The sequence below is a fragment of the Pan paniscus genome, chromosome 11, assembly GCF_029289425.2.
Source record: "Pan paniscus chromosome 11, NHGRI_mPanPan1-v2.0_pri, whole genome shotgun sequence".
Taxonomy (NCBI): Eukaryota; Metazoa; Chordata; class Mammalia; order Primates; family Hominidae; genus Pan; species Pan paniscus.
This window is the reverse complement of record NC_073260.2, coordinates 75,985,062-76,010,734: the sequence shown is the minus strand read 5'-3', so window position 1 is coordinate 76,010,734 and position 25,673 is coordinate 75,985,062. Positions and strand designations below refer to the sequence as shown.

The window sequence follows — 25,673 nt, the reverse complement described above, 5'->3', positions numbered from 1 at the left end:
TAGTAATCTCTCTTTCATCTCGATCAGTGGAGCCACCTGCTTCCAAAGAGTGGTTTTCAAGCTAGAAATTGTCAGTCGACTTTGGAACCACAAAATTACCACAGAAATTCCATTATTGACTTACAGAGGACACTGTTCTGGTTTTTGTATAAAGCATTTCCCTCCCCGCACCACCAATCCATTTTGAACACGGTAGACAGAGAATTTTCTCAAAAGTATTTAACACAGGAAAGTGAAAAACAGTGATGAACAGATTGAAATAATTCTAAAAGAAGACCAAAAGTATGTTGACTCAACTCTTTTAAGGACTCTGTCCTTCAATTCCTCTGTCTCTTCCACAGTTTGGAGGGGAAAAGGTCCAAGAAGTGTATAATTCTTGTAAAGGTTTAGAACTGATGGCCTTCGTAAACCTGCCTTAAATATTTTCCTGGCAATGAATGTTGGTAAAAACGCTCTATGGGAAACTGTGCCCTCAACTAAACTAAGTAAGCACAATCATTTATCTTTGTGACAGAGCAGAAGGAAAATGAAGGTAATTGGGGATCTCAGCCAAGAGGAAAGTTGTTCAACAGCACAAATGTGTGGTGCAGCCAAGCACTAGAGAATATTTTGTTTAAATATCTTGTAAACTAAGAAGTTTGGTTAATTGTTGTGAAAATACATGCGTTATTTAGTAGAAAAGAAATGTAGTCAGTAAGCAGCTCATTATCATAATTTTCTACAAATAGTAAAATAATATGAAACAAATACATTGGCACAAAGATATGACTGTTGTTGGTAGTGATAACAATGATATTCAGATTTAGGGAATTAGAAGGAATGCAGACCCTTTTGTTAATTATCTTGGTTTTAGTTTGCAGAGCTACCAAAAAATGAACAATGGTAAAAGATTTCGCTTCTTTCTCTTTAAATTTTTTTACTCTTTTTTTTTTTTTTTTTAAGAGTTGGTGGGGGGGTCTCACCGTATTGCCCAAGCTAGTCTTGAACTCCTGGGCTCAAGCCATCCACCGGCTTCAGTCTCCCAAAGTGCTGTAATTAAAGGTGCGAGCTACCGCACCTGGCTGGATTTTGCTTTTCTTAACATCAGATGTTTTTCTTGAGGTTAGGCTTGAAGTGGCATTGGGAAGCTGGCAGAATGTGGACATCACTTCCTTATCTCTTGGAAATTGGAATGTGAGAGGATGAAGAGCTTCTACCTGTGAAGCCTGCCAATACTGTTACTGTCATAAAAGAGCCAGAGTCATTAAACCCTGGGAGGTAGAAAACATAGGGGGTTTCTTATGGTGGAAAGAGGGCTCTGGAGACCTTTTGCCAATGCATATGTGTGTGTATGTGTGTGTGCGTGTGTGTGTACGTATGTAGAGGGGAGATGGAACATTACTAAATAGTTTTGGCAAGAGGGAATGTATTAGTCTGTTTTGCGTTGCTGTAAAGGAATATCTGAGATGGGGTAATTTAGAAAGAGGTTTATTTCACTCATGCTTCTGTAGGCTGTAGGAAAAGCATAGTGCTGGCATCTGCTTCTAGTGAGGACCTCAGGAAACTTCCATAATGGCAGGAAGCAATGGAGTAGCTGGCATATGACATGGGAAGGGAGGGAGCAAGAGACTGGGGAGGTCCCAGACCTTTTTTAACAACCAGATCTCAGGTGAACTCATTACCGCAGGGAGGGCACTAAGCCATTCATGAGGGATTGGCCCCCCTGACTCAAACACCTCTCACCAGGCCCCACCTCCAACATTGGAGATCACATTTCAACATGAGATTTGGAGGGGACACACATCCAAACCATATCACGGAACTAAAGGATGGTTATATAGGGAATCTGCCTTTTAAAGAGGTAACTCAAATGTTCAGAGGTAAAAAGTATGTTGGGGTAATAGGTCAATTTTTAAAAGCTCTTGAATTGTTAGTAAATACAAAAAAGGAATCAAGTAGGCTGGGCGTGGTGGCTCACGCCTGTAATCCTAGCACTTTGGGAGGCTGAGGAGGGCAGATCACTTAAAGTCAGGAGTTTGAGACCAGCCTGGCCAACATGGTGAAACCTTGTCTCTACTAAAAATACAAAAATTAGCCAGTGTGGTGGCGGATGCCTGTAATCCCAGCTACTTGGGAGGCTGAGGCGGGAGAATTGCTTGAACCCAGGAGGCGAAGGTTGCAGTGAGCCAAGATCGCACCATTGCACTCCAGCCTGGGGCACAAGGGTGAAACTCCATCTCAAAAAAAAAAAAAAAAAAAAAAAGGAATCAAGTCAATTTTGCTGTCATTACTGATTTCAAACTTAGAATTTATAGTTTTCCAGTTATGTAGTAACATCAAACCTAAAAGGACTTGTTTTCTCTGTTCCTATAAATAACTTTAGTGTTCTTTATTTTCATAATATGGGCAGTTCTCTTTAGAAAGGGTTCTCTTTATAAGCAGCTACCATGTTACTTTGGATTTTTGGGTGCTGTAAATAATCATTACTTTGATTTACATTTTTAGAACTTTTTTAAAATTATACTTTAAGTTCTGGGATACATGTGCAGAACATGCAGGTTTGTTACATAGGTATACACGTGCCATGGTGGTTTGCTGCACCCATCAATCCATCACCTACATTAGGTATTTCTCCTAATGCTCTCCCACCCCTAGCCCCCACCCCCAACAGGCCCCGGTGTGTGATATTCCCCACCCTGTGTCCATGTGTTCTTATTGTTCAGCTCCCACTTATGAGTGAGAACATGTGGTGTTTGGTTTTCTGTTCCTGTGTTAGTTTGCTGAGAATGATGGTTTCAAACTTCATCAGTGTCCCTGCAAAGGACATGAGCTCATCCTTTATTTTTTTGGCTGCATAGTATTCCATGATGTATATGTGCCACATTTTCTTTATCCAGTCTATCATTGATGGGCATTTGGGTTGGTTCCAAGTCTTTGTGAATAGTGCGGCAATAAGCATATGTGTGCATGTGTCTTTATAGTAGAATGATTTATAATCCTTTGGGTATATATCCAGTAATGAGATTGCTGGATCAAATGGTATTTCTTGTTCTAGATCCTTGAGGAATCGCCACACTGTCTTCCACAATGCTGGAACTAATTTACACTCCCACCAACAGTGTAAAAGTGTTCCTATTTCTCCACATCCCCTCCAGCATCTGTTGTTACCTGGCTTTTTAATGATTGCCATTCTAACTGGCATGAGATGATATCTCATTGTGGTTTTGATTTTCATTTCTCTAATGATGAGTGATGATGAACTTTTTTTCCCATATGTTTGTTGGCCGCATAAATGTCTTCTTTTGAGAAGTGTCTGTTCATATCCTTTGCCTAGTTTTTGTTGGGGTTGTTTGTTTTATTCTTGTAAATTTTTTAAGTTCCTTGTAGATTCTGGATATTAGCCCTTTGTCAGGTGGATAGATTGCAAAAATTTTTCTCCCATTCTGTAGGTTGCTTGTTCATTCTGATGATAGTTTCTTTTGCTGTGCAGAAGCTCTTTAGTTTAATTAGATCCTATTTGTCAATTTTGGCTTTTGTTGCCATTGCTTTTGGTTTTTTAGTCATAAAGTCTTTGCCCCTGCCTATGTCCTGAATGATATTGCCTAGGTTTTCTTCTAGGGTTATTATGGTTTTAGGTCTTATGTTTAAGTCTTTAATCCATCTTGAGTTAATTTTTGTAAGGTGTAAGGAAAGGGTCCAGTTTCAGTTTTCTGCATATGGCTAGCCAGTTTTCCCAACACCATTTGTTAAATAGGGAATCCTTTCCCCATTGCTTGTTTTTGTCAGATTTGTCAAAAATCAGATGGTTGTAGATGTGTGGCATTATTTCTGAGGCCTCTGTTCTGTTCCATTGGTCTATATCTGTTTTGGTACCAGTACCAGGCTGTTTGGTTACTGTAGCCTTGTACTATAGTTTGAAGTCAGGTAGCGTGATACCTCCATTTTGTTCTTTTTGCTTAGGATTGTCTTGGCTATACGGGTTCTTTTTTGGTTCCATATGAAATTTAAAGTAGTTTTTTCGAATTCTGTGAAGAAAGTCAGTGGTAGCTTTCTTCTCAGATGGGGATTCAATAGGGATAGCAGATTCAATGGGGATAGAGCCAGCAGGCAGGAACGTTTAAGTCTGCTGAAGCTGCGCCCACAGCTGCCCCTTCCCCCAAGTGCTCTGTCCCAGGGAGATGGGAATTTTATCTATAAGCCCCTGACTGGGGCTGCTGCCTTTCTTTGAGAGATGCCCTGTGCAGAGAGGAGGAATCTAGAGAGGTAGTCTGGCTACAGCAGCTTTGCAGTGCTGTGGTGGGCTCTGCCCAGTCTGAACTTCCCTGCAGCTTTGTTTACACTGTGAGGGGAAAACCACCTACTCAAGCCTCAGTAACGGCAGACTCAAGCATCCCAGGCTGACTTCAGACTGCTGTGCTGGCAGCGAGAATTTCAAGCCAGTGGATCTTAGGTTGCTGGGCTCCATGGGGGTGGGATCCACTGAGCTAGACCACTTGGCTCCCTGGCTTCAGCCTCCTTTCCAGGGGAGTGAACAGTTCTGTCTCGCTGGCGTTCCAGGCGCCACTGGGGTATGAAAAAAAAACTCCTTTAGCTAGTTTAGTGTCTGCCCAAATGGCCACCCAGTTTTGCACTTGAAACCCAGGGCCTTGGTGGTGTAGGCATCCAAGGGAATCTCCTGGTCTGTGAGTTGCGAAGAATATTGCAAAAGCATAGTATTTGGGCTGGAATGCCCCGTTCCTCATGGCATGGTCCCTCACGGCTTCCCTTGGCTAGAGGAGGGAGTTCCCTAACCCCTTGTGCTTCCTGGGTGAGGCGACACCCCACCCTGCTTTGGCTCACCCTCCATGGCTGGGCTGACCAGTCCCAATGTCTAAGCAGTCCCGATGAGATGAGCCGGGTACCTCAGTTGGAAATGCAGACATCACCCCCCTTCTGCACTGATCTCGTTGGGAGCTGCAGACCGGAGCTGTTCCTATTCAATCATCTTGCCAGCCACCTACGGACAATCTTTTTTTTTTTTTTGAGAGGAAGTCTCGTGCTTGTTGCCCAGGCTGGAGTGCGATGGCGCAATCTTGGCTCACTGCAACCTCCGCCTCTTGGGTTCAAGCGATTCTCCTGCGTCAGCCTCTCGAGTAGCTGGGATTACCGGTGCCTGCCACAAAGCCCGGCTAATTTTTGTGTTTTTAGCAGAGACTGGGTTTCGCCCTGTTGGCCAGGCTGGTGTTGAACTCCTGACCTCAGGTGATCTGCCCGCCTCAGCCTCCCAAAGTGCTGGGATTATAGGCCTGAGCCACCACTCCCGGCCTAGAACAAATTTTTATGTATTCTTCTAGGTCTTGAAAGAATGCCGATATTTTATGCACATCTTTGCCATAAGAAATGTTAGAAAATGTCTGTTTCCAGATGTCATGAGACTAGATATTTATGGCTGAGACTTGAAAGAGTCTTTAAAAGCATCATAATTAGACCTCAGTGGACAATATATTAGTATAAACATTGTACCAAAAAAACTCTAAATTTACTATGAGCTAAGTACTTCATCAATTTGATTGTACTTTGCTTTCCATCCCCATGGCCGTATCCTAGAATGCATCATGCTTGGGCATGCTAGTGTGCTGTAAATGGATTTCAGGTGGGCCAAGATATTGATTCCTTTGGTTCTTGGAGAAGGCCCTATGTATGGCTCTGAGCCCATTGTGCTCAAAAGTAAAAAAAGGTCACTTTCAATGTGTTCCTTGATATGCAAAAGGTTGGGCCTACTCTTCCTTCATCTTACTTGTTAGCTCCTTTTCCTCTGCTCAGTTGCTAAGTGTTGGGTGCCTAAAACTTGTCCTTTTTCTCTTTTTTGCTATCTTTAAGTGACTTTGTTTAGTTCCAAGACTTTAAATATTATACACAGGCTGATGACTGCCTATATCTCCAACTGTGACCTCTTTTTAGAATTCCAGATTTATATCCAAGCCCACGTTACATCTTCACATGCTTGTCTAATTAGCACCACATCCTTAACACGGCTGCAGTAGAAGCTTTTAGTTTCTTGTACCTCCAAACCTGCTTTTATTCCAATTTCTTCATTTCAGTAAACCACCCAATTGCTTAAGCCATCATCTAGGAGTTATACATGATTCTTTCCTTTGCCTTCTGCAAATCCATCAGCAGTCCTGCTGACCCTCCATCTAGAACATAACATGACTCCCTCTACATTTTCCATGATCACTGCTAGTGACTCAGTTTAAGCCTCCATTCTGCCTCTCTTTGACTACTGTCTTAGCTGCCTGACTGTTGCCCTATCTCCTCCATAAAACCTATTGCCATGAAGTCTTCAGAATGACCTTGTAAATTGTAAGTCAGGTCATTTCAACCTCTGGCTTCAAACCTGTCTCACTCAAAATCCAAGCATCCTACCTCTACCCCTAGAGACCACCACGTCATCTCTCCTCTGCCTATTCTCACATCCCTTGGTAAGATTTCCCCCTCTTCCCACTGTGTTGCAGACACGAGAGCCTTTCAGCTTTTCAAATATGCCAAACTCTTTCCACTCTTGATGATTTACATAAGCCGTTCCCTCCTTCTGGAATGTTTGTTTCATCTATAGTATCTCATCATCTCTCTTTCTACCTATCAGGAGCCTCCTCTTCCCTCTTGCTTCCTCACTCCAGGATGTAACTTCATGAGAAAAGAGACTTTCTGTGTTGTGTGCACTGCTTCACTGTCTCTGGTACCTAGAACAGTACCTGGCACAGAGTAGGCCCTCGATAAACACTGTCATAAAAGGAATTTTGCAACATTGTTTATGTGCTCTCTATTTTTATGACTGTATTGATTCAGTTAATGCTATGATACTTTAATTTCCATCCCCTTCAGTCCATCCTTCTAACATTCTTAATGTGTAAAATTTGGACGTTGTTCCTTCTAGTTTTAAAAAAAACAAACAAACTCCTATTTTTAGCTTTAAGAAATCCTAGTGTTTTGCAAGCATTTCTTTTTATTTTCGCCATTTGGTTATATAAATAAATAAGTAAATAAATAAGTGTATTTTAGCCCTTTTGTGGAGTATAATACTTTGCACCAAAAAGAATGCAAAACATGTGTATAAAAGGACATGTAAACAGTTCAAGGAATTATCACAAAGCGAGCACCCTTTTAACAATTATCCAGGTAAAGAGAAAGACCTTTTGGTGCTCCTTCCCACCACTGCTCACTCCCTCCCTAACTAGCGTTAACTGGTATTCCCATTTTTGTGGTATACTCTTCTTTGCTTTTCTTTATAGTTTTAACATCACTGTGTGTACCCCATAGCAGTACAGATGGGTTCTGGCTGTATTTGTTTTTTTTTTTTTTTTTGAGACAGAGTTTCACCCTTGTTGCCCAGGCTGGAGTGCAATGGCGCAATCTCAGCTCACTGCAACCTCCGCCTTCTAGGTTCAAGCAATTCTCCTGCCTCAGCCTCCCAAGTAGCTGGGATTACAGGCATCTGCCACCATGCCCCACTAATTTTTGTGTTTTTAGTAGAGATGGGGTTTCGCCATATTGGTCAGGCTGGTCTTGAACTCCTGGCCTCAAGTGATCCACCTGCCTCGGCCCCCCAAAGTGTTGGGATTACAGACATGAGCCACCATGCCCAGCCTCTGCCTGCATTTGTATGATATATAAATGGCATCATACAGTATATATTACTCATTGTTTTTAGATCTCTACCTTTGTATTAAATGGAGAATCTACTTGTCTAGGTTTATCTATCTATCTATTTTATTATGTTTGCCCTTCCTTCTTCCATAAAATATTTGAGGAGGCTTACAAAAATGCATGCAGTATAATAAAAGAGAAAAAAAAGGTCAAGATCAGGAAAAATAAAAACTAGTACAGAAAGGAATAGGATCAGATACAATTATAAATTTGGAGGAATAAAAACAGTATTTGGTGGCTGGGCACAGTGGCTCACACCTGTAATCCCAGCATTTTGGGAGGCCGAGGCGGCAGATCACGAGGTCAGGAGATCGAGACCATCCTGGCTAACACGGTGAAACCCCGTCTCTACTAAAAATACAAAAAATTAGCTGGGCGTGGTGGCGGGCGCCTGTAGTCCCAGCTACTCAGGAGGCTGAGGCAGGAGAATGGCGTGAACCCAGGAGGCAGAGCTTGCAGTGAGCCGAGATTGCGCCACTGCACTCCAGCCTGGGCGACAGAGCAAGACTCCATCTCAAAAAAAAAAAAAAAAAATAGTATTTGGTTTGAAACTTTGGATACGAGCTTCCTGGAGCCAATGAAAAAATTAAAATATGATTAATTATAATCATTTTTACTGAAATAAACACATATACTAGTTTCTCATTTTAAAAAGATACAACTAAGTCTAAATTTTTTTTGTATCAGTCTTGAAAAGACACCTGATAATGCCATAGAAATACCCTTGCTCTATCCTTTTCCACATGCAGTGGGGGCATATACAGGAATTGTGCACAGCATGTCAGATACTTCCTGCTTCTCAATCAGTGTTTGGGGATTGCTTTAATAGCATTATTATTATTATTACTATTATTATTATTATTATTATTTTTATTTGAGACAGAGTCTCACTGTGTCGCCAGGCCGGAGTGCAATGGCACAATCTTGGCTCACTGCAATCTCTGCCTCCTGGGTTCAAGCAATTCTCCTGCCTCAGCCTCCCGAGTAGTTGGGACTGCAGGTGCCCGCCACCACGCCTGGCTAATTTTTGTATTTTTAGTAGAGATGGGGTTTCACCATGTTGGCCAGGATGGTCTCAATCTCTTCACCTTGTGATCCGCCCGCCTTGGCCTCCCAAAGTTCTGGGATTACAGCAGTGAGCCACTGTGCCCGGCCAATAACTTCATTTTTTAATCAGCTGTACCTTTAGTCTAGCAACCTCATTTTCTGCTCCAAATTTCTTTTCTATGCATGCTGATGTTTTTCTCTAAATCTAAAAAATACATATTTAAATTCAATCATATTTGAATCTTTTTAGTCTTATACACAGCTGTAGCTACATATCAATGTTTGCATTATGGTATATTATTTTATTCAAACATTGAGGTAGAACTTGATTATTACAGATGTTGTTAAAAAGATCATTTGTATACTAATTAGAGGTATGTGTCATGTTGCCAGCATAGAAATAACGTGCTTGTGTTTTTCTAATAACGTCCCCCGTCACTCTGCTTTGGGCCCTAGCAGGACAGTCATGGATAAATGTCAACAGGTGACTCATCTATGACCAAAATGTGTTCAGGCTTTGTGGGGGATTTAACAAAATAGAAATAATTTGCACTTTTCAAAATTAATACTTCTTACAATAGCTAGGTCTTGCTGTTGCCTTTTAGTAGGATATACCCCCAAACTTAGAAATTTCAGGAAACAAATCATTAGTATCCACTTTCATTTGGAAAGGCACGTACTTATGTAGCATTACTTTCTAATTATTTGTGTAAGAAGGGAACGTGCTCATAAAGATGAGATCATAAATGGCCCTGAGTTTTGGAAAGAAAATCTTTTAGCTTCTCCCTTTCCTTGCCCACCTATTGTTTGCTGAGGTTCTTCTTTGTTTCTTTGCTTGCTTTCTCTTCTCTCTTTTCTCCTTCTCCTGTTCTTGGGCTTCTCCCTCCCCCATCTGATTCCAAGATTTTTTTGTGTTCATTTTCCAAGGCATGAATGTTCCATAAAGTCACATCATACAGTCATGGTGGCTAAAGTTGGTGCTTAGTTATGCCCTGGGTTTGTGCCAAAAGTGAACAGTTACAGACCCGCCAGAGTCCTCACCTGTATTCTTTTATTTCTCCAGAGATGTGTGCTAGAGGACTACTGCCAAATTTAAGATCCATTAAATTGCTGAATCATCACATTGGGGATTGTGTGCGTGCACATTTGTATTTGTGTGCGTGTGTGTTTCTGGGAACCAGCTGGCAATGAGGTTTCAGCCACTGATTACCAGGCATGCTTAGATCAAGACCACACTTTACCCAAATGGCCTTTCACTTTTATTTGTGTAAGGCCTTGACAGGAGCCACAAGACAAAGAGAGAAAGAAAAGCGACTGTTCTTAGCCTAGGACTAAGTGAAAAACTAATATCCCAGGTTTTTAAAATTTAAACAAACTCTCTCCTTCCTATTGGTAGTTTCATTTGACCTTTAATAAAGAATAGTTGCTTGCTATTTTAGTAGCCTGGATTAACAGATTCAAAAAGATCCTTTTAAGGAGGTCAAATAGGAAAGGAACAGAGCCAGATATTTTTTCTCTCTCTCTCTCTCTTGCCCAAAGAGTGAATCATCTCTCTCCTGAAATGGTTACAAAATCCAGAGGGAATTACATTGCCTGTTTTGCTTACGAAGACCGAGGGCTGTTTCACTTAGGAAGAAGATACTAGGGGTGGGGGAAGAAGTGATTGTTTCTGCTAGTTATAAAACCAAAATGATTCCTCAACCTCAGAGTGTTCACTATTTCTTCTGTCACACAAAGATAATCTTTATTCTTAAATTCAGACATTTTAAAGTTATGAAAATAGTAGGCAGTTAATTGGCTTCTTTTTATACCTCTTCAGACAAAAACGTAAACTAAGTTGTATTTCTTTTTCCTCCTTCCATTTTCCCCCTCCCTCTTTCTCTCTGTTATTCATTCCTTACTTTTTTTCAATATGAAAAAAATCAATCCTATGTAAAAGAAAAAAAGATTTAAGACCCTTCTTTTCTGTTAAGAATTTGTCATGCAGAATACGCCTTTACTGTGTTGAATGTTTTCCCCAAACAATTTCTGACTTCATTAGATCATGTTTAATATTAATGCACTGCAATTGCTTTTGGCAAGAGGTCCTTCACTTCTCCATTCTTTTGAGCAAAGAATATTGTGTTTGCTTTCTTTTCTAATGGAATGAAGTGTTTGTTACTATTTCCTCATAATTGCTTTCTTTGTTGCTTGCTGTTCATCCCTCCTTCCCTCTACCCTGCCTATGAATAGCTAAGATACTTTGGGGTACGTCCTTATGGATTTCAGTATTTCTTTCATTCTGCAAAATTTGCTGTAAGTTAGGTCAGTGCTTGCTACAAAAATAGGTTTGAATTTGCTGAGAGGTGTCTCTGGCTGCTGTAAGTCATGATACAGAAAAATAAGTTTGTAATTAAATGGGTTTCTAATGTAAGGTAGAAAAATTTGCCAAAGATGAATTCCTGGGATAAAGTTGGGCTGTAGCTGTTCTTGTGCAGTCAAAATAGCTCAGAGTATCATGAGCATTTTTCTGAGTTAGTTTTCATACTTTTATCAGTATATTATCTCCTTTGGAATAGTCATATCAAACTTAACTATAAGCCAGTATCAGATGTCTGTTTTCACTAAATTATTCCATAGGTCTCTGTTTAATGTAGTATCTGTTAGGTTAATTTCTTAATACTGCCTTTCCATTTTATGTCTTTAAAAAATAAGATCCCCAAATCAAAGAAACTGGATTCTTGGTTTGACTGTAAGCCAGGGCACATTAAGTATTTAATATTTTGATTCTATTGCATTTCTAGATTTTGGATTTTTAATTATTTGTGATTATTTATGGAAATACAGGTAATTTTGTATTATTGACCTTAATGCAGCAAACTTGCTAAATTTACTGACTATCCTGAGTTCATTTGTAGATTCTTTGAGCTTTTTTTGCACACATAATTGTGTCATCTATGAGGAAAGACAGTGTTTATTCTTTATTTTCCTTTATTTATACTTTCTACTTCTTTTGCTTGCCTTATTGCACTCTGGTTAGGATTCACAGTGTGGTGTTGAGTAAGAATAAGAATAATAGGCATCTTGGGGCCGGGCGCAGTGGCTCACACCTGTAATCCCAGCACCTTGGGAGGCTGAGGTGGGTGGATCACCTGAGGTCAGGGGTTTGAGACCAGACTGGCCAACATGGTGAAACCCCGTCTCTCCTAAAAATACAAAAATTAGCCAGGTGTGGTGGCACATGCCTGTAATCCTAGCTACTCGGGAGGCCGAGGCAGGAGAATCGCTTGAACTTGGGAGGCGGAAGTTGCAGTGAGCCAAGATTGCAGCCACTGCACTCCGGCCTGGGCGACCAAGCAAGACTCCATCTTAAAAAAAACAAAAAAACAAAAAAACCCGGCATCTTGGTCTCATTCCTTACTTGAAGTGGAAGTCTTTCAGTATTCCACAATTAACTGTGAAGTCTGCTTTCTGTATTTTTTATTTATTTATTTATTTTTATGGAGTCTTGCTCTGTCGCCCAGGCTGGAGTGCAGCGGCGCAATCTCGGCTCACTGCAAGCTCCGCCTCCCGGGTTCACCCCATTCTCCTGCCTCAGCCTCCCAAGTAGCTGGGACTAGAGGCGCCTGCCACCAGGTCCGGCTAATTTTTTGTATTTTTAGTAGAGACGGGGTTTCACCGTGTTAGCCAGGATGGTCTCGATCTCCTGACCTTGTGATCCGCCCACCTCGGCCTCCCAAAGTGCGGGGATTACAGGCATGAGCCACCGCGCCCGGCCTGTATTTGGTTTTTATAAATGCCATTCATCAAATAAGGAAGTTGTCTTCTATTTCTACTTGACTAAGATTTCACATAGTGATTAACTTTGGGATTTTCTGAAGTAGTTTTACTACTTGATATCTGTCTATCTAGGTGATCATAGGATTTTTCCTCTTTATTAATATGATCAATTATAACTGATTGCTTTTTGAATGTTAATTTGTACTTTGATTCTTGGGGGAGCCCTACTTGGTGGCTATGCAATATCCTATTATAAATTGTTGAATTTGAGTTGGGACTAGTTTTAAAAACTAGTATTAGTTTAATTGGTATTAAGGTTTTGCTAGATTCATAAAATTCATAAAACGAAGATATAATTCCATTGTCTTTAGACTTTTGGGAAATCTCTCATTTTCTATTCTTTGTAATAATTTGTGTAAAATTAACATTTCTTAAATATTTGGAATTATGGACTTAACTATGGATTCATTTTTAAATAGATACAAAACTATTCCAGTTTTTTATTTCTTTTTCTGACAATTTTGGCAAGTTGAATTTTTCTAGTGGTGTCCATGTCTTCTAAAATTTAAAACTTATTGAAACCAAGTTGTTAGTATCTTTTAATGTCAGTAGAATCTAGTTATGTCATGATTTCATTATTAATATTGGTAAACTATGTCTTCTTTCTCGCCTGTCTCTTTTTTTCTTGAATTGTTTTCAAAACTCCTTATATTAGTTTTTTCCAGAAATCAAAGTTTTGTTTTATTGATTTCTTCCATATGTGTTTGTTTCCTTCATCTTTAACTTTTGGCCTTGTGTTTATTATATTTGTCCTTCTACCTTTTTTTTAGGTGAATTTAATGTGTATGTATTTTTTTTAACACTTATGCTTTTAAGGGTATAAAATTTCCTTAGAGCACAACTTGAGTTGAATCTCACAATTTAAAGTGTCATATTTTCATTCTCATTTAGTTAAAAGTATTATATATTCTGATTTACATTGTGATTTCTTCTTTTACCATGAGTTATATAGAAGTGCATTGTTTTTACTTCGTTATTGTTTTTAGACTATTTTTCAAGTAGCCACAGACTATAACTCTATAGTGGCCACCTTTTGAAATTTATTAGAACTTAAACTCTGCTTCAACAGATGGTCAATTTTGGTAAATGTTTCATTTGCACTAGAAAAGAAAGTATAGTCCACCACTGTTGGTAACAATTTAATATATGTTAATTAGGTCAAGTTTGTTACTCATGGTGGTCAAATGTTCTATATTTTTGCATACTTTTTCCTGCTGGTTCTTAGAGTTGCTGCGAGAGATGTGTTAAAATTTTCCACTGTGACTGTGTATTTATCTCATTTTTCATCTAGTCTTTTCAGTTTTTGCTTTATATATTTAGAAGCTATGCTGTTAGTGCATACAAATTTAGAATTGATGTATCTTCCAGAGGATTGACCTCTTATTAATACAGAAATATTTATCTTAATCTCATGTAATTCTTCTTGTTTTGTAGTCCGTTTTATTTGATATTAGCATATTACACTAACTTTCTTGTGATTGGTGTTCGCATGTTTATATTTTTCTATCCTTTTACCTTCAACCTTCCGATGATTATATTTAAGGTGTGCTCTGGTAAGCAGTATATTGTCATTTTGGTTTCTAAAATTCAGTTTGATGATATTTATCTTTGAATCGAAGTGCTTTGTCTCTGTGTTTAATGTAATTGCTGTTACATCTGGTTTAAATTTATTATTTTGCTGTTTGTTTCCTACTTGTCACACATTTTCTTCTTTTCCTCTCATTTCTTTACTGCTATATACTAAATAAGTGTTTTTGATACTTTTAGTGGTTATGATAGCAATTACAACATACAGTTAAAATATCATATAAATTGATAATTTTATCATTTCCTTGACAAAGAACCTAAAACACCTTCTCCTACTTAGCCTCTCCTCAGTTTGTTACTATTAAAATGTATTTTAATTATCCATATATAATATTTTAAACTGTTTAAAATATTACTATAATTCTAAACTCTTTAAAATATTACTATAATTGTTTTATATAGTGAATGTTGAATTTATTCTTACCCACATATTTACATTGTCCAATGTTTTTCTTTTCTTCCTGCATTTCTTTGCTTCCTTATGAGATAATTTTTTTCTGCCTTTACTGTTTCTTTTGGTGTAGATCTTGTGATACATACTTTCAGCTTTTTTTCATTTTTTTCTGAAATGCCTTTATTTTGCCTTCTTTTAGAATTTGTTGGCTGGGCGCGGTGGCTCAAGCCTGTAATCCCAGCACTTTGGGAGGCCGAGGTGGGCGGATCACAAGGTCAGGAGATCGAGACCATCCTGGCTAACATGGTGAAACCCCATCTCTACTAAAAATACAAAAAATTAGCTGGGTGTGGTGGCGGGTGCCTGTAGTCCCACCTACTTGGGAGGCTGAGGCAGGAGAATGGCGTGAACCTGGGAGGTGGAGCTTGCAGTGGGCCAAGATCACGCAACTGCACTCCAGCCTGGGCAACAGAGCGGGACTCCGTCTCAAAAAAAAAAAAAATTTTTTTTTCACTCAGTATGGAATTCTAGATGGGCAATTATTTTATATTAGCCCTTTGAAGATATAATTCCATTGTCTTTAGACTTTCATCATTTTAGTGGAGAAGTCAGTCATACTTTTAATGCCCTTTTTACTCTGATTGGTATAATTTTTTTTTTCTCTCTGTAATTTTTTTTAGCAGTTTTACTGTCAGGCACCTGGAGGTGTTTGTCTTCATCTTTATCCTGATTTGGGCTCATAGTTTTTCTTTTTCTTTTTTTTTTTTTTCTATTTTTGTTTTTGAGACTGAGTCTCACTCTATCGCTCAGGCTGGAGTGCAGTGGCATGATCTCAGCTCACTGCAACTTCTGCCTCCCAGGTTCAAGTGATTCTTGTGTGTCAGCCTCCAGAGTAGCTGGGACTGCAGGCACCCACCATCATGCCTGGCTAGTTTTTGTATTTTTAGTAGAGATGGAGTTTCACCATGTTGGCCAGGCTGGTCTCAAACTCCTGACGTCAAATGATCCACCCACCTCCACCTCCAAAGTGCTGGGATTACAGGTGTGAGCCACCGTGCCCAACCCACAGTTTTTCTTTAACGTTTGAATAATGTCTTTCATTAATTTTGAAAAATTAGTATACCAATTGCCTTTTCAAATATTGCTTCAGCTCCATTCTCTCCTTTCCAAGGGGAACTACTGCCTATCTGTTAGACTTTGCTCCATTTCTCCATCTCTCTTAAGCTCATCTCTGTATTTTTCATCGCTTTTTCTCTCCATGCTTCAGTATGGTTGTTTTCTTCTGACCTATTTTCCAATTCACTAATCTTTTCCCCCATGCATCTAATCTGCTGTAAAAACATTTGAGTTCTAAATTAAGTTATTAAATTGACAGTTTCAAAATTTCATTTGATTATTTTACTTACAGATTCTAATTCTCTATTGTAATTCTTCAGCTATTTTTAAAATCCCCTCTGATTCTGTTTCTATTCTTTTCCTCTTGAGTTTATTCTTCTAGAGTTTCCAGTCATTTCTTCTATTTCCTTTATGATTGGTAATTTGTTATGGATGGCTAAATAGTGTATATGAAAAATGTAGAGATGATGAGACTTAAGATGATAAAATTCTTTTGCTCTCAAGAGGATTTACTTTTGAACCCCAAAGGCAGTTTGAAGAGTGGCAGATTAAAAACAAAACAAAACAAAACTATTCTCTGCTTAAGCCAATTCAAATCAGGATTTTGGTCCTCAGGAAGACTGATCAATTTTTGCTTCACCCTTCTCCCTGGGCAGGGGTTGGTATAGGTCCAGGTAGTAAATATTTCAGGGTTTGTGTGTCTGCAGTCTCTGTTGAAACTACTCAACTCTGTCAATATAGTACAAAAGCATCTATAAACAATATGCGAATTAATGAACATGGCTGTGTTCCAATAAAACTTCATTTATAGAAACAGACAATTAGCCAGATTTTATCTCCAGACTGTAGTTTTCCAACCCTTGTCCTAGGATATAACTCTCTAGGGGTCCTGTTTCAAAACCGGGTTACTTAACTAATACTGCTTTTCTGTAGAGGGCCCTAAACTTTAGTTTTTGTCTCCATAGGCTGTTAAACTTCTGTTAGATTTGCTAATTTTTTCAGCCTATTGGCTTATTTTATCACTTATGAATTAGCAAATATCCTAAGAGGAAAAGCAACGCCAAATGTTGGGCTCACTTCTCTGCACTTACCCTCTCTCCAGGACCTTAGCTTCCAAGACAGTTACTTGGGTAACTCTGTGATACTTTCACAGATTTTTAAAAACTTGATCTAGCTTTTATCCTTGTTCTTAGTACAAGCAGTCTATCAGAGCGAGAGGTAGATGAAGATCTTTTCTGAAATTCATATTTACCATTGCCTTAATAAAGAGGGGAATTTTTTTTTTTTTTTTGAGACGGAGTGAGACTCTGTCTCCTAGGCTGGAGTGAAGTGGCGTGATCTTAGCTCACTGCAACCTCCGCCTCCCAGATTCAAGCAATTCTCCCGCCTCAGCCTCCCGAGTAGCTGGGATTACAGGTGCCCGCCACCGCTCCTGGCTAATTTTTTGTATTTTTAGTAGAGACGGGGTTTTGTCATGGTGGGCAGGCTGGTCTTAAACTCCTGACCTCAGGTGATCCACCAGCCTCGGCCTCCCAAAGTGCTGGGATTACAGGCATGAGCCACTGCGCCCGGCTGGAAAAATAATCTTTATAGTATGAGTTTTATGTCAGAGATTGACAGACCACAGGGTATACACAAAATCCAGCTGGCTGCCCTCCACCTTCAAATGACTGTTGAAATGGAATCTGTTTAGTTCTGTGTGCTGACTGTTCTTTCCTTTTTTCTTATCCAAAACAGCCTCCTTACTGATTCTCCCCATATTCCTTATCTAAATTTTTCTCTGCACGATAGCCAGAGTGATTCTTATAAAACATAAATGTGAGCATGTTACTTTCCCTACTTAAAACTCTTGAAAGATTCCTCATCCCTCTTAAAATATAAAAGACAAACTTTAAGGCGGCTTGTAAGGCCCTTCATGGTCCCGCGTCTTCTATCTCTCCAACCTAATTTTTCAACATTTCCCTTGCTAAAATCATACCATCTACCTGTAATTAATTGCTTTCTGTTCCTTGAACTGGCCCAATTCCCTCCCACCTCAGTGCCTTTGCACAGGCTGTTTCTGGATCATGACCTCCCTCTTGCCTTTGCCTTAAGTCCCTAGTTATCCTTCAAGCTCAGCTTAGGTTAACTTTCTCTAGGAAGACTCCTCTGAACCCTAGATTTTGGCCTAGATTCAGAGTACTATGTATTTCACCCATAATATTTCTTATTCTCTGCTATTGAAAATGTCTGTGCTTACTTATTTGTAACCTCTAATCTCCCGTGAGCTTCAAGAGGCAAGGTTATCTCTAGCCTAATCTTGAATCGTTAGCATCGAGCCCTGCCTGGCCCATAAAAGGCACTCAGTAATTGTTTGTGAAGGAATGAATGGATGAAATGCTTTAAATATATTTAGCAATATTTACTTTTCTTTATGATGTTTACATTCATTTGATGCTTAGTGTAACACTGTGAGCTGGGAACGCAGTATTATTCCTGTTTTAAAAATGGGAAGCTGGAAACGGAGGCCAGACGACTTGCTTGGGACTTTCCAGCATGTTTGATGGTAAATGTAGACCTCATCTCTAGGTTCTGTAGGTCTCAGGCCATGTGTTTGGATTGGGTACCATAGTTTTCCCTCACTGGATACTTTATTTCCCCTTTTACCTTCTTTCCTCTTTTATTTATTTTCCATTTTCCCTCCCCCATGACTGGCGTTAAGGCTACACTGAAACAGAGACGGTAGTACTTTGATTAGTCAACAGATTTGGGGATTTTTAGAGAGCTTAATCATTTGTCATTAAGCGAAACTTCTCTCTCCCACGGTGACTCTGTGTTAATCTGGGCTTGGAATGCAGGGAAGAGTAAGAGTACGTATGGGGTGCTAACTCCTCCCTTTCAAGATGAGATTATCCACAGAAGTCACAGGAGTTTGTGCAAGGTCCTTCACACTGGAAAATTACTTTGTAATTTAAACCTGTGATTTAGACCCAGCTTGTGAGTCCTTATAATTAGATAATTGTAAATGACTTTAAAACTGTGTGTGATGCTTGGGAGATCAGAAATGGACATCAGGTTAGCCACCTTGTCAGATTCCTCAGCTGTTGACTGTGGGATTATACATTCATTTAGTGTGAAAAGGAAGAAGTTTGTATGTAAAATTAATAATATAATGAGTGGAAACAGTATTCTCTCTGGTCCTTTAAAGGAAATAAGGCTGATTAGACTTTTAAATAGTTTACCACTAACTTCCTTTTTGAAATCATTTAAGACCAATGCATATCTTTTTGTGTGTTTGTGTGGGGTTGGAGGAATCTATACATTTTTTTCCTTTATCTGTGAATTCTGTACCATAGAGTATGCTAGGGTCAGTTAAGTTGTAGAGAGCAGTACTTGGAGAATAATGAAGCTGGATGATGGTTCAATTGTTTTCTAAAAATTGGCTCTTGAATGTTACGTGTGGAGGACTCTGGTCCAGGTGAGAGACAGAAATGGAAAGCTTAGATTGAGAGGCCAGGAAACACTGATTTTCTTGGCCCCTGTTCTGGCTTGGCTGGAAAGCTTTAAGAGCATTTTTATTCATACCTTTCAGGTAGCATTCTTTTCAAGTGGATGACCATGGAATCAGAGAAGATCTCAGAGAAGCAGGAGGAAATTCTTTCTATCCTGGAAGAAAAATTTCCTAACTTGCCTCCAAGAGAGGACATCATCAACGTCCTACAGGAGACCCAGTTCAGTGCTCAGGGTGAGTGACTCTGTCCCCAGCTCTCTTGTCCCTCCCGAGTAGGGATGGTTTGTGGCATGGAGCCTCATCAGACCTGAGAAGGTATATTTGTTTCTTTGTTTGTTTTTTATACAGAGTCTCACTCTATCCCCCAGGCTGGAGTGCAGTAGCATGATCTCAGCTCACTGCAACCTCCACCTCCTGGGTTCAAGTGATTCTCATGGCTGTCTCCCAAGTAGCTGGGATTACAGGCATGCACCACCACAGTCAGCTAATTTTTGGCATTTTTAGTAGAGGCAGGGCTTGACCATGTTGGCCAGGCTGGTCTCGAACTCCTGGCCTCAAGTCATCCACCTGCATCGGCCTCCCAAAGTGCTGGGATTACAGGTGTGAGCCACCATGCCCAGCTGAGAAGGTACATTTGAATGTGTTTCACCTTCTTCCTATTGCTTGTGCTGGTGGAAGGTTTTCAGGCACATAATGTTGACTCCCCTGCAAACAGACAGCTTGTACTGTGGCCTCTCCTCCGAGGCCTTTGTGTCTGGATGTGTGGTTAATTCATGTCTCTAGTGCACATCTCAGGTGCATTATTACATGCAATCCTTATGCTGATAGGATTCTATTTTGAGAAGATGAAAGGAGCAATATCAAGCACAATGGGATTTCATAAATCAGTTAGTTTGTGAAGGAAATGAGTGAGAAGATGGCCATGTTGAAGAAACTCTTGTCAGAGTCTAGGCTTTGTCAGGACAGTGAATTTCCTGGACAATTTTGTTATTGTTTTACAATAACAAAAGGCTATAATTCACTGGATACCTACTGTATACAGGTTTTGATGGCATAGCTTGGCAAGGATGTTCTTGCTGAGTCCTCCTCATGACAACCCCAAGAGTCAGTGCTTTGACGTCCCAGTCTGCAGGTGAGGGAGGACACTGAAGTGCAGAAAGCCTTCATTGCTTTCCCAACATCAAACACACATAGCCGGCAGGTGGCCAGGCAAGGCCTAAACCCAGCCTATATGTCTTTAAGATGTAAACACTAAATTACATAACTTTCTCTCTTAGTTCAGGAACCCCATCCCCAGGGGCAGGAGGGGGCAGAGCCTGAGGCAAAGTGGTTTATGTGGGAGGTGGTTCCAGTCAACACTGATAGGGGAATGGAATGCTTCAGCAAGCAAATTGGCTCCATGGGAAACCAGAGCTTAATCCCACCAGAGACCATGAGAAAGAGTGTAAACTCTGTCCCACCTGAGGGATGCAGTGGTGTGCTCATCTGGGCTCCAGGAGCTGATGGTTAAATGTTCAGGAATTTTGTGAGTTGAGTGATGATTGGTAGCTTGAGATCAGCCATGGTAGGAGTATTTAGATCCCTGAAATTGACAAACACTACAAATCAGGATTTGTTACTGGCCATTAAACATTTACCAGCAGACCACTGGAAGAGTGTGGGCTACTCAGACCCAGGGGGCCTTAATTCTCCAGTGTAGGCTCTGGTGGCCAAGGAAAGCCCTCAGGAAAAGAGAGGCAGGTGCTGGTGGTGGAGCATCATGCTGGGTGCACTGGGAAGGGAAAGTTTGAGGAAACGGGGTGGGGCCTTTGCAGTGTCCATTGCACCTTCTGTTACCTATGCATAGATGTGCATGTCCTTGTGTGTATGCTGCACAAGGGAATGTGTTTTGTCATTCATTTTCACAATGACACCAAACTTTTAATGTCACAATGTCTTCAATGAATCATTTTACGCTGCATTGTGAAAGATTGTGGCTTTTCAGTCTTTGAGTCAAAGAAAAATATTTAGTGCCTGTCTGTTTCCTCATGTGATTGACAGAGCGTTGTAAGTAGGTAGTGCAAGCAGTGGTCTCTGAAGCCTTAACATACGTCTGGGAAGGGTGCAGTGCTTTACCAGGCTTTATTATAGATCTTCCTCCCAAGAGAGTAGGCCTAATCAGATGTAATAATGTAGCGTGAGAATTAAATGTCGAGCCAGATCCTTTGCTGCTTTACTGTGATAGATTTCATTGAGTTCCATTGGTCAACTGACTACAACTATGCAGTTCTGGATAATTTAGCCATTCTGGATTATTACTCCCATTAATTAGGGAATTTAATAACTCTTATTGTCAGAGCCTATTACGAGGGTAAGCAACTTAATTAAGATAGTCTTACGAGTCACATTTGTAAAGTGCATTTTGAATGAAATTATACTAGAAAACATGGGGGCTTACCTAAATGCAGCCTGAAAGCCAGTTTTGGCTTTCTTTGATATTACTTAACTAGTTTGCATGGTGTTAATTTTTCGTCATTTGTCCACCTCCACCCTTTCATTCCCTGCCTTTGTCTGCTCTGGGGCTCCAGAGGTGGACCCCTAAGTATTTAATCTTGTGGGCTCCCACAACACTGGCTTCTGGTTGGGTTTGACCAATGGGAAGAGTTAGGAACAGGTAGGGATGGAGGCAAGGAGAAGAATGAGACTGTAGTGGATCTTCCTTGCCTTCTTCCTGTTTAGGTGGAAGTTTCTGCAGCCAGTCTTCTCAAGTTACAGATCTCTGTTTTCTTTCTGGGTCCCTTTGCTAGTCTCTGGATGCCTTGTCATCTTTTATTCACTTTCTCACCCAGCCCACATCTCTGTAAGTGTCCTGCCATTAACACATCTTCTTTTGCAGCAAAAGAGGTGCATTTTTCCTATTGGGATCCTAACTGATGCAGACGTGATGTGATTATTGCCTTAGTGTGTGTGTGTGTGTGTGTGTGTGTGTTTACTGTGGATAAAAGTGACATTTGAGGGGCAAAGAATGAAATTTACAGAGTAAATTCTTAAAAACATCGCTTGATATTACAAAAAAAATCCCTCAAATATAACATAATGTTTTTTTTTCCTATCATCCACAGGTTTAAGTATTGAACAGACAATGTTGAAAGATCTAAAGGAGCTGTCAGATGGAGAAATAAAAGTGGCCATTAGTACTGTGAGCATGAACCTTGAGGTAAGGGTGGGAATGCTTTTTTAGCATTGATTGATTTCCCACAATTGCAGTCTGAGCAACTGGAATTTAACTCTCTCCATTGGATAAGTCCATGGTAGTCGTTTGCTTCTTTGTGATACATTTGACTTGGAATATAGTGGCAGGTTATTATTTGGGTGAAAACACTATGCTAAGTCAATGAAAAATGCCAAACCTGGATTCTCAAGATGAATACTCTTTCATTCATCTCAGTAAAACAAAGCCTAAAACAAACACTCAGATGTGGGTGTATATTTAACCTGTTTAATAGCAATTATGATATGTGTGATTAGGTTCACTTCCATATTTTCTGTGTACCACCCTGTATTGTTCATAGAACTTTTCTTAAAAAAAAAAAGGAAAAAGAAAAAAAAGCAAGTTGTCTTTTGATCTTCAAAACTATTTGAATGCATGCCATTTTGGTAATCAGTGGTGACAACTCAAGTATTACTTAACAAGGAACCTCCTTCCAAACTGTTAACTGAATGGCTCAGAGCGAATGCTACTTTTGTCTTTGTGTGTTTCCTTGGTGAGTTATCTTTTGTCTACTTTGGGAGTTTTCAATGACTTATATGTTAATCTTAATTAACCTAACTAATGAGAACTATATTTTACAGAGGCACATTTGTGCATTTGTAGAAGTCTGTGTATTTCTTTACTGTTGTATTGTCTTTACCAGGTTATCTACATTTGGTTGGGCACTTAGCTCTCAGGTCGAGTTTATGGAGATAAAATATGCTCTATAGGAATTTGTGTTTTGGTTTTTAGAATTGTGTGTTGCTATTCTTTTTTTTTTTTTTTTCTTTGAGGTGGAGTCTTGCTCTGTCACCCAGGCTGGAGTGCAGTGGCACCATCTCAGCTCACTGCAACCTCCACCTCCTGGGTTCAAGTGATTCTCCTGCCTCAGCCTCCTGAGTAGCTGGGATTAAAGGCGCCCGCCACCACTCCTGGCTAATTTTTGTATTTTAGTAGAGACAGGGTTTCACCATATTGGTGAGGCTGGTCTTGAACTCCTGACCTCAAATGATCCGCCTGCCTTGGCCTCCCAAAGTGCTGGGATTACTGGCGTGAGCCACCGCACCCGACCTATTCTTTTTCTCATCGTGATGTTGACTATATCAATGTGTATATTTCTCTGGAATAGCAGGCACTCATATTGGTGTCTACATCCTCAGAAAACCCAAGAGCAAGCCAGGTGCTTTCTTTTCGTTATCTTTTTGTCAAATTTATTTCCAGTTCATACGCACTATAATTCAGCTTATAAATCTGTATGAAAACTAGGAGGCAAACTGTGACGTTTGGTGGCACCTCACAGTTTACAGAACATGTTCTCATTGTATGCACTTGATAAATTGACTCAACTGTTTCTATGGACTTTCAGATTGATAAGTGCTCCATATGACTAGTTATTGATGTGAATCAATTCAACAAATATATTCAATTTGTGAGGTAGTAACTATATAATCACCATCAATTAGAACTCTGCTTTGTGCCTAAGAACCCAAGGAAAACATGGATCTTGCAAGGGTCAGTAGCTCTAAGAATCATTTCTACTAGTTCAAGCCTTAGGGTTTTCTTTCTCTGTTCCCCTCTCCTCTGTCTTCCTTCATTTAATGGCATCTTATTAGGTTTTAAATGCCTTGTTTGGAATTCCTTCCTAAATTAACATAGAATGTCTTGTAATTGCTTAGGGAACTGTCTGTAATTAGCAAATTATTTTAAGGCTATTCATATTACAGACTTACTGTAGCTTTAATGTACCTCAATTTATATTATAGGGGTATGCAAATGGCTTTGTCAGATGTGTTAAACTGTAAATGTCTATCAAGCAGAATAAGTGATAAAATAATCATCTTAATCTTAAAAGTAATTTACAGAGGTCCAGTAATTAATCAGGTGGTTAAGCACATCTCTGAAAGTGTTATATGATCTTGGAGGAAAGGAGAAGGACATTTGTGTATAATAAAGAAGGGTACACCGTTTAAACTCTTATAGGCTGAATGAGAACTTTTCACTTTTGCATAATGGGGATATTAAAGATGACTGAGAAGTGGAAAAAAAAAACCTCCTTAGTAACATCCTGTATCTTCCTTGAAAGAAAAAATGCAAATCAGTTATCCAATCTGTCTGCTGGAAAAATTCCCAAGTTAATGTCAGAGTTTAATTTTCTCTGTAGATTGTCCTGTGATGCAGTGGTATTTTCCCAATCCCTACTCATATTTGATTATATTTCAGCATTCCTTTCTCATTCCCATTCACCTCACTTTAAAAAATATTGACAGAATCCTCACAATCTTATTTTGTGGATTTTGGAACAGTTATATAATTGCTCTTTGAATCTAGGTGTATTCTCAAAGAAACCTTCTTAGTTCCTATGACTTTCCGAATCTTGCTCATCCTCCAAAGCATGGTCAACCAAGGTGCATCATGATAACTCTTACAGATTCACTATTTTTTATTACCACCCTCTGAACTCTAGCTAAATGTAGTCTAGGTGACCAACTAAGGACTTCACTCTTTACATTAGATCTTCCGTTGCTTTTGAATTTGTTTAATATTTCTAATCATGGTCTGATAGTATTTTAAATTAATTGAGGGTACTGATGGTATCTGACTTCTCTCTCTCTTCAATTTTCTGTAACAGTGATGGCACATAGTAGATGCTTAGTAAATGCAAATATTTAGTTAATACTTATGGGTGTTTGCAGTTCGCCCCTTTGCTATCTGATTTATATTTCCTTTTGGATTTAAATAAATCAGCTAGGAAAGCAAAGCCACTTAGCTAGGCATCCAAAGCAGCCTACTTTTTCCTCTCCCAACCAGTTTCTTCCAGACAACTATGGTTGAAGGATAACATCAAACAGATGAAAAATGGCCCACATATTTATAGAAAGTATGCTTATCCCGCTCTCCAAAAACGGAGTGGGAGGCTTTGCAAAGTCGTTAGCTGTTGTCACTGGCAGAAATCAACTATAGGTTCTGCAGCATGTCGGGGATATGGGAATGAAGATTCCTTGCATTTTCAATGGTTCTTTGCAATGCTGTAATTCTACCGTTGTGTAAGTCATGGCCTTTATACGGCTGATGACCCAGTTAATTTTCTTGGGTAGAAGTATTCAGAAAATTAGAAAGATTTATCTCCCTGTAACATACACAGCATGCTCTTCAGAGGGAACCATTGAGTTTGGGAGGTAGAAACCACTGCCTTCAATAGTTATAGGTTATCTGGCACTCTGATAAGAAGAAAGCTTCTAAACCCCTTGTCTCTCATTTTTATTGTAGTTATCTCACAAATATTCATTGTTATATAAGTTACTGAATGAAATACATAAAAAGCAAGT

At 39.6% G+C, this 25,673-nt stretch overlaps 1 protein-coding gene across 8 annotated transcripts in view; it reads left to right on the top strand.

Moving 5' to 3' along the window:
- PRUNE2 (prune homolog 2 with BCH domain) overlaps positions 1-25,673 on the top strand; it is a 294,626-nt gene that overhangs the window by 60,665 nt on the left and 208,288 nt on the right. For all 8 annotated transcript variants that reach the window (XM_055091918.2, XM_003811462.6, XM_055091920.2 and 5 more), the window contains 2 exons: positions 19,200-19,352; positions 22,220-22,314. In XM_055091918.2, coding sequence (XP_054947893.1) covers positions 19,200-19,352; positions 22,220-22,314 — 248 coding nt within the window. The remainder of the gene's footprint in view (positions 1-19,199; positions 19,353-22,219; positions 22,315-25,673) is intronic.